This window comes from Meles meles, chromosome 8 (genome assembly GCF_922984935.1).
Source record: "Meles meles chromosome 8, mMelMel3.1 paternal haplotype, whole genome shotgun sequence".
In the NCBI taxonomy this organism is placed as follows: Eukaryota; Metazoa; Chordata; class Mammalia; order Carnivora; family Mustelidae; genus Meles; species Meles meles.
The window spans coordinates 86,676,717-86,686,664 of NC_060073.1; the positions used below are offsets into that span (position 1 = coordinate 86,676,717).

General features: G+C 39.8%; 1 protein-coding gene across 2 annotated transcripts in view; it reads right to left on the reverse strand.

Moving 5' to 3' along the window:
• Positions 1-9,425, reverse strand: part of CEP57 (centrosomal protein 57) — a 36,937-nt gene extending 27,512 nt beyond the window's left edge. Inside the window, exon 1 of one of the 2 annotated variants that reach the window (XM_046014975.1) lies at positions 9,008-9,425. In XM_046014975.1, coding sequence (XP_045870931.1) covers positions 9,008-9,052 — 45 coding nt within the window. In that variant the 5' untranslated portion in view covers positions 9,053-9,425. The remainder of the gene's footprint in view (positions 1-9,007) is intronic. The other variant, XM_046014974.1, reaches the window with a different exon arrangement.
• Between the last annotated feature and the right edge of the window lie 523 nt (positions 9,426-9,948).

The window sequence follows — 9,948 nt, forward strand, 5'->3', positions numbered from 1 at the left end:
AAGTGGGGAAGGTAATGGAGAAACTGAAAGCTAAGGTAGAAGATACAACTGCTCACCGCTCAAAATTCTCATTTATTTTTCTTATTCAAATAACCACAGCAAAATCAGTTCTCAACTCTTACCTTTCGAGAACTACACTAGACAGCACAGAACAATCTGTGTCCAGAAAAGCAGAAAGGGACAGTATAATAGTGTACTGTACTTTATTGTACATAAAGAACAATAATGGTAAACAACCTCCTGGAATAAACGAAGGCAATCAAGAAAACACACAGTATCTAAATCTTATTAAAAATCAAAGACTGTTTCCATGTAAAACCATATAATTTTCCAATTGACTTAAGAAAGCAAATACAAAACTAAACTATGGCTATGAAAACTAAAGAAGAGAGTAAAGACTTGGAAAAGATAGAGGTAAGTCTGAAAGTGGTACTCAAGTAAACTGATGTTAAATCAAAAGTAAAAAGTGTGTTCACATGCAACAGGACTGAGTTGACATTTTTCAAACTTTTTGGCAAACTGACATCAGTTCTCACCATGGTTTGCTTATTTGAGAGTGAGTGAATGAGTGTTTAGAGTGCACGAGCAGGCACATGAACGGGGGAGGGGCAGAGGGAGAACCTTCAGCAGACTCCGGGCACAGCCTGACCTGGGGCTCCATCTCACTACCTGAGGTCATGACCTGAGGTGAAATCAAGAGTCAGAAGCTCAACTGACTGAGCCACCCAGATGCCTCCTTACCATGGCTTTTATGGCCTCACACACGTATCTGACCTCAGGCTAACTCTGACTTCATTCCCTCCCACTCTTTCTTCATACCCCTGTCCCCTCATTACTTCCCAGCTATACTTACCTACTTTTAGATTTCTAAAATGCACAGTACACTGTTTTCTTTTCTAAGTTTACCTGCCTGGAAAGCTCCCTTTCTCATGCCACTTAGTCATCTGCTCAAAAGTCTTGTCAATAAGGCTTTCCCTGGGGCGCCTGGGTGGCTCAGTGGGTTAAGCCTCTGCCTTCGGCTCAGGTCATGATCTCAGGGTCCTGGGATCGAGTCCCGCATTGGGCTCTCTGCTCAGCGACAGCCTGCTTCTCTTCCTCTCTCTCTGCCTGCCTCTCTTGTGATTTCTCTCTGTCAAATAAATAAATAAATAAAATCTTAAAAAAAAAAAAAAGGGCTTTCCCTGACTACTGTACCTAAAGTAGCACCATTCTGTCACTCTGTTGCCTTTATTCTTTTTTAAAAATGCTTATCCCTACTTGATATATTTAGTATCTCTATGCCCTGTGGAATTTAAAAAAAAAAAAAAAAGTTTTTGACTTTGGTTCCTAACACAGAGATTCAAAAACTCTGGAAATTTCTTAAGTGGTGGCTGTCTTTGTTATACCAAGAGTGGGACCCTCTAGACAGCCTCGGGATGAGAGCTAGTAGCCAGAAATGCAATTGAGTGACTAGCATTAGAAATTTCAGTCCCACACCCTGACCTCAGAAGAAGGGAGGGGCTGGAGACTGAGTTCAATTATTAATGGTCAATGACTGACTAAATTTTAAGTATATGATTTATATACTAATAAAAACTCCTGAACAATGAGGTCTCAGGAGCATCCAGAGTGGTCATGGAAGCCCCTTTATATCTTGTCCTATGCGTCTCTTCCATCTGGCTGTTTCTGAGTTGTATCCTCTATAAAAACAAAACAAAACAAAAAAACCTAACTATAATCATAACTCACTTTCCTGAGTTCTGTGAGTCATTTTAGCAAATTAATAAATGTGAGGAAAAGGGGTCAGAGGAACTCCTTCATTTGTACTTGACTGGGCAGAAGTGCAAAAACCTACCTTCAGCACATCTGGGACTGAGGTAGGGGCAGTCATGTGGGAGCTAGTCCCTTAACCTATGGGGCCCGCACTATTTCCAGCTAGTTAGCAGCAGAACTGAATTGACTGTAGGACACCCAGCTGACACAGGAGAACTGATGTTGGAAAAACATAGTCATTCCCACTGTTTAAGTGGGAATAAAGTTTAAGTTCCAATAAAAACACCCAATAAAGGTATTTAATAAGTCTGTTGAATGAATTCATTATATAATTCCTCTGCAAAACAGGAAAACTTTACTGTCCATAAAACTGAACTATTCTACTCAAGTAAATAAATTATAAAATTACATATGTTTATAAAATAAAATTACAAAATATAATTTCCTTTATGCCAAACAACAGAGAGCACAAATATCATAGAAAGATTGTGCAGAAAGGATTAACATAGCAGACATGAGACTGCTGTACATAAAGATAGCTGCTTATAAGGTAGGTTCTTGGCTGGTATCTGGGAACCTGAATTTTGGGAAGGTTCCAACTACTGTCACCATGATTGTCAGCAGTCCCCAGGACAAGCCCAAGGTTTGGTGATTTGCTAGATGTACTGAAAGGACTCAGCATATAATTATACTCATCACTAGGATTTATTATAGCAAAAGGATTCATAAGCAAAATCAGCAAAAGCAAAAGACCCATGGGGGTGAAGTCTGTAAGATACCAGGCACAAGCTTTCAAAATTCCTCTCTAGCTGCTTAAAGGATGTGCTTAATTCCTCCAGCAACTGATAGTGACAATTTTGTGAAGTGTTTTTTCACCAAGGCTCCTTAGACTCAGTGGCCAAGGTTTTCACAGGGGGCTGTTACATTCCTGACTTGAGAAAGAAAGCAGGTATTCAGCATAAACCACACTGTTTGTACAAACAGTTTACGCAGAGTGAAGTACTCATCATTTAAAGTTTTATGTTAGTGTATGAAATTGTTTACCATTTAAGTCCACAGCTGCCTACTAAGAACTAACCCTGCCAATAGACCTTTCTAAAGATAGCAGATTGATCTGAGATAATAGAAGATTTCAAGTGAATTCTTCTTGCTTTCAGTGCCCCATGCCATTCGATCATGGATACCTGAGAACTACTGAAAGGCAAAGGATCTTTCAAGTTGAATTAGGCTCCCCCCATATACATGTAATATATACCTACATATGCAAAATAAAAACAACACAAACCTCAAACTTGCATGATACTTTAAAATTTACGTTTCCGTTATCTTAGTTGATCCTCATAACAATCCTGACAAGAAAGTATATTCATTTTAGAGTTCAGAAAAATGTATTTTTCAGGACACTGAACATAGAATCTTAGATTTGTCACATATTTTTTCCAAGCACATTCATATTCTCCTGTAGTTATTATAAGAACCCCTGAAGGCAGCAAATATTATTGTCCCCACTGCAGGTGAAAAATCAGATTAAGAAAAGTTAAACCACACACAGCTACTAAGGACCCTGAGTCTTACTCCTAATCAGTATGCTTTCCAAGACCCCAAGCATTCAATAAATATTTTTCCAACTAAAATGACAGGATTCTAAGAGAAACTTTCAGGATTAAAGGCAAAATGTTTTACCTGACCACTTTCTTCCCTGGTAACTTTAGCTCCTACTTAGGAACACTTATGATTCAAGTATTTATGGAGCATCTCTGTGAATGGCACTGCATTAAATATGAAAGACGATAAGAAATTTGTATTATTTGCCTTCTTCTCAAATGGAATGTGCAGGAAGAAATGAGCTGGAAGAAATCAGGTACATAAAAACTTAAATACAATTTAGCAAATCATACTCAACTACATAGAAAAAAAATACAGTATGATCAAAATGGGGTCATTCCAGGAATGTTTATGAATGAGTGAACATTAGAATATCCATTTTACTTTAATGTGAAAATCCGTATGATCATCTGTAATCAATAAAATTCAATACCCAGCCACTATTAAAGAACTATTTTCTTACAGCAGTAAGAAAGTTTACAAAAAAACATGACAACATATTTAATGGTACAAAATTTAAAACATTCCTTTTAAATTCAGGAGCAAGTTAAAGATATGTACAAGGCAACTAGTAAATGCTGTGCTGCATTTCATAGCCTGCATATTAAGATAAGAAAAGGAAGTAATAAACATTAAGAGTGAAAAAAAAGAATCAAAATTTCACAGGTTAAGATCATCTAAATAGAAAATACCAAAAAATCCTCAATTATTAGAATTAGAGTTTAGGAAAAATAGTTGAGAAAATTAATATGAAAAAATGTATATAACAGTTTTATATATCAGTTAGAAAATGCAATTTATGAAAATATATTAAAAATAAGCTAAAAATAAATTTAATAAATGATGTACAAGACCTGAAATTATAAAATTTTACGGAAAAATGTTAAAGTTCAAAAAAACTGGAGTAACAAGACAAAGACAGAAGACTCACTATCTTAAAGACATTAGTTACTCCCAAATTAACTAGAAATTCAATGCAGTTTCAATTGAAATTCCAACAGCAGATATAATTTATAATATATAATTTATAATTTCTATTAAAGAACAGTGGAGGACCAAGAATAGCTAACATTCCTCTTGAAGGAACAAGGAAGACAGGCAGGTACTCTCTCAGAAATATATAAAGGAGACTCATTAATACAGTGAGTATACAGGGATAGACAAATACAATCATGGAACAAAGAGCCCAGTAAAACAAACATACACATATGGAAATATACTGATAGCTACAAATGCAAACCATTGGGGAAAGATATATCTAATAAGTAACGTTGAAGAAGTTGTGTGTCTTTTTTTTAAAGATTTTATTTGTTTATTTGACAGACAGAGATCACATGTAGGCAGAGAGGAGGGGTGGAGGGGCAGAGGAGGGAAGCAGGCTCCAGAGCCCAATGTGGGGCTCCATCCCAGGACCCTGGGATCATGACCTGAGCTGAAGACAGAGGCTTTAACCCACTGAGCCACCCAGGTACCCTGAGAAATTGTCTATCTTAAGTGGAAAGGTTAAGCTAGATCCCTATTTCACAGCACACAAATTAACTTCAAGCATATTACGGACTTAGAAGGCCCCAACTTTAAAACCTTTATAGAAAAACACATAAGAATGTCATTAATGTCCTTTGCTTCAAGAATTTCTTAACCAAAAAGCACTAAACATAAAAAGGAAAGACTAATAAATTTTATCCATGAACATCAGGAACTCCCATCGAAAGGTATCTTAGACAAGTGAAAGACAAGCTGAGGAGTAATTAGAATAAAGCTAAACAGGCAAGCATTAACTTCCAGAATGCATAAAGAATAAGTATAAAGCAACAGCAAAAGACAAACCAATTTAAAAAAGGCAAAAGACACAAGCATTTCATAGAAGAAAAAAACTACGAGTAAAGTTATGAAAAAATAAAAGGTGCATTGTCTACATTGATAAGGGGAGCACAAATGAGAACAAGAACAGGACAGCATTTCACACTCCCTTCTTGGCAAAAATTCAGAAGTGAGACCATAGTACATGTTCAAGAGGTTATGGATTAAAGGGAATAGTTGGTGGGAACATATTGGTACAACTGCTTTGGAGAACAATTCAGCATTATCAAAGAAAGCCAAAGATGCACCCTCTATGATCCTGCCATTTCAATCACAACTGTATTTGCTGAATTAGTTTCTCCTTCTTTTTTTTTTTTTTAATGATTATGTCCTTAGTCACTATATTCCACAACCCACCACCGAATTGGAACCCACAGCCCAACTGGCAGTTTAAACCACTGTTGCCCCTTTCAAACATTTTGGGTTTGGGGGCTCCTTCACACTCTTAAAAATTACTGAAGATCCCAAAGAGCTTTTTGTTCATGTGGGTTATACCTAGATGTTAACATACTTACTAATTTAAAAATAATACACCCATGATGTTACCATAAATATAATTCTTGAATGAAAACTAACAGCCATCCAAAATACTTCATGAAAAATTTTTTACATTTTTACAGATCTCTTTAATTCTTAATTTTAAAAAAGGCTGCTGGATTCGTATATTTGCTTCTGCATTCACTCTACTGAATATGCTATTTTGGCTGACACAGAAGAAAATCTGGTCTCCCACAAAGTGGCTGGGTAAAGAAGATAACTGTAGACCCTCTTGGGAGGGCCTCAGGGACCCCCAAAGGTCTTCAGACCATGCTTTGAAAACTGCTACTTTAGAGAAATTTTTGCACTTGTAGAACATCTAAGGATGATCACAAGAGAACTATTTTTGAATGGCTGGCAAACTAGTGAGTAACAAAACTGGCTCTGCCATTTACTAGTTGTGTAAACTTGATTTAACCTCTGTGCCTCATCTGGCTCATTCAAAAATGGAAATACTAATTAGTTAATATATGAAAAGCACTCAAAACCACGACTGCCATATCATACTATATATTTTATAATCTTAAAACATATGCTGATGGTATGTATGTGAGAAAAGCAGGAAGATGCATGAAGAAGCATAAAGGAATTCATTTTATTAATCTCAAAGATAAATCTTTTATGTATTTAGTATTAAAAAATCTATGATATATTCATAAAACTTAAGAGAAAAAATATGGAGCATATTAACTATAGGGTCTGGTTAAAAAGCCAGAGACCAGTTAGATTAGTTTATTACGTCCAAAGTGACATAAGAGTTCTGACTATGGATACTGGGAAAATAAAAAAGGGCTGACAGGAAAGATACTCCTTTATTTCAATGCTATGCTGCCTATACTTCTACTTAAAGTCACTGTGCCCAGTCACAGCTGCTTTCCTGAGGCAGCCACTACTGAAAAGATACATAGCAATCATGTTACATGTTACCTGCTGTTGTTACTCTTACTGCTGTTGCAAAAAAAAAACCTTAAAAAACAAAACAAAAAAACCTGAATGCATCACCTGCTTCCATCTTATTCACATTTGAGATTTACATAGTAGCTGCTTTCTCAAGAATGCTATTTGTGAATTTACCTGTTAAAAATCCTTATCTAGTAAAAGCATATCTATTTATTATAGCATGCTCCAAGCTGGGTTTATGAGTGTTGAATAGGAATTATTTTTTTATACGAATAGTTAATATAATCGTAATCTGAGTATGAGTAGGCTCTGACTTTATGCTGTAGTTTCCAAAGAGTTTTGTGTGTGTGGTGTGTGTGTGTGTGTTATTTTATGATCGGCTATTTGCTAAGCTGAATGTTTTAAATTTTGTTGGAAATGTCAGGCTTATTTGTGACAGGACAGTTAATCCAAAATAATCTAAATTTAGTCATTTTTGTTTTGAAACTGACTTCCAAATTAGTTTGATGTAGCAAGTCAAATTAAGAAGATCATTGTACTTCTGATTTCCCAAAGATCCTAGATATCTGAAAAGTGTATTCTTGATATTTAGAATCCAATTAAAGCTGAGCTTAGTATATACAAATATATACGCTTTCCTATTAAACACTCCAGGAAATTTATGATCTGGCTACCTTATGGAATAAGGGTTGAAAGCACATCTCAGTACCAGTGCTCAGCTAAGTGGACTTGGCAGAGTATATCTCAATTAATATTTGTAGGAGTACTTCTTGCTCAGTCTCCTCAGTCTCCAAGAGCGAAGTTTTGAAAGCAGTGAAAAGCCTTCTTCTCCCATTAAATTTAATTAATCTCAACTCCTATATAATCTCAACTATCTACTTAGGGACACTTCCTCCTAGTAGTTCCTCTTTTTATACTCCCTTTCACTGACCTAATTCCGGAATAAATTCTATGTGGTTCATTCATTCCCTTTCCTCCATCTTCCATGACCGCTCTGCAAACTCTACTCCCATTCTGCAGAAACTCTGAGTTATTTTGGGCCTCATTATCATAAACCTTAAGTCACCAAAAGCTGAAACTGAGGAAAACTGTCTTCCCGAGGTGATTCTGCTCTTAATGCTCCCTAAACTTCTCCCCCTTAGTGTCTATGACATAACTTTACCCTGACAGTTCCCTGTTTTCTTCCCTATCGCTCTTTTTTCACGTTTTTACATACTTCCACAATTCATCTAACCCAACTCTACCACCACACGACTTTGCTCATTCCTAGTTTCCTGAAAGCTCCTCTTGCCTTGGCATAAACCTAGAAATGCCATTGGTGCCTTTTTCTTGTTTTCAGTTCTTGTGACAAGCATTTACAACTCCTTCCCCACACAGCTCACCTAGCTAGCTCCATCTTCCCTACCAGGAAACTCTTTCTAGCCTACCAAGAACTGCTAGCCACTCATGCCTAGGTTAGTCTAGGACAGCAACATTTATCAATCTGAACTGTGTAACAGCCTGATTACATGCAGTTTCTCCTCAGTGTCTACTCCTTCAGCGCAGGGATTCTATATCATTCACCTGTGTCATCTTAGATCCTCAAAGTATGCAGGCACTCTGCTTTAGCTGGAAAAAAAAAAAAGGCTATAATGGCTCTTACGTGAGACTCCTCCCATTTTCCGCTTATTCCCAAAGTGCCGGATCCCCAAATACTAAGCACCGACATTCCAATTCGAGAAATAATAGTGACTGAACTGGCTGGGAGCCCTAGGAGAGGCGAAAACAATGTTCAGGTTCAACTGTCCCTGTCGCCTCTCCAGAACGGCATGTACACGTTGCAAAGTAAGACCGAAGGTGGAAAGCGCACGCTCTGGGTACAAGCAAGAACAAAGTCCCTGGGAATACGCGAGGGGAGGCACTGTACGCAATGGAATCAGCACAAGCAGCAACTAGGTAGTAAGCGCTTCAGACTGAGGACTATTCAACAGCTGCCAATTAAGCCAACGCTTGAGCCCACCTGGTCTCGGCAAGTTTCCAAGAAGGGCCGTTACACACACGTGACTAAAGCTGCAATGTTTTCACAAGGCCAGGGCGTGGGTAGACACCCTAGCGAATCCTGGCAAAGTTCGGTAACCTGCGCTTCTAGGACAGAAGGTGAATGAACAGGAGATGGAGGCGGGCCAGGCCCGTTTCGAGGTAAGGGTGCAGCCTCGACAGGGGAGCACGGGGCGTCTGGAGAGCAAGGGGCGACCACGCATCCCCGGCCATTCCCCAGGATGGGGTGAGACTCTGGGCCCAGAACGCTTTGAAGGGTGAGGAAAAGCAAAGAGGCGCCTGGACCGAGCCTATTCGAACGTCAGCCGCTTCTTACCGAGATCTGAGAACCAGAGGTCGCAGAGACCGACGCTGCCGCCATCTTCCTGCCTACCGAGAGGACCTCCGCAGCCCTGGGGGGGTCCGGGTTCTCGAGCTCTTCCTCAAGATTCGAGAGCCGCCCACCAGGGGCGACCCTAAGCCGAACCCCTGATGGAAGGGGTTGGGGTGTTGGTGCCCGGTCTAGAAACCCCTGCACACACCCCCACAGGGACGCCCACGCTCAGAGTGCACACGGAAAAGGCAACACGTCCTAACGGACGTCTTGAGTAGCCAATCAAAAAAGCGGACGTCTTCCGGTAGTAGGAGAGATTCCGCCTCTTCCCTCGCTGATGTCACAAGGTAGCGCATCGCGGAAACCGCGGGCGAAGCTAACGCTGCGGGCTACCCCACGGCTCTGAGGGGACTCTGCAAAAGGGCGGGCCACATCGAAGAGGAAACGTGGGCCACGGGTTGTGTTGTCTCCAGAGGCAATTGAGTAGAATGACTGAAACAGAATAAAATGCGAAGTTCAAACACTCCATCCGTTCCCTTGCACTAGAAGCCGGAGAGAGCGTCAGCTCGAGTCGGAGACGCCTCTCTAGGTGAAGTACTTAGCTTTTGACCAATAACAAACAGCATCAGGAGGGACTTTGGTGATTTGGTCCAATAGCAGTCAAAGGGAAAAAAAGAGTGGAGGCAGTGAGTAAACCTTCACGAACACTTGCCCAATTGGATTGGGGCGTTCTCTCTGAAACCTAAGACTGGTGGCTACACACAGGCGCTACTGGCGCCTTTGGGCGGGGCGAGTTTGAAGCGGATTTCGCGCGCTGTGAGGGTCGGTCCTTCATTGGCCAGCAACTTCCTCCCTTTGTGGGAGCTCCTAGCGTAGTAGGGGTTAGGGGTTGGGAGGAGCGACCGAGTGACGCAGTAGCCGTCCCAGCCAATCAGAGATGGGGA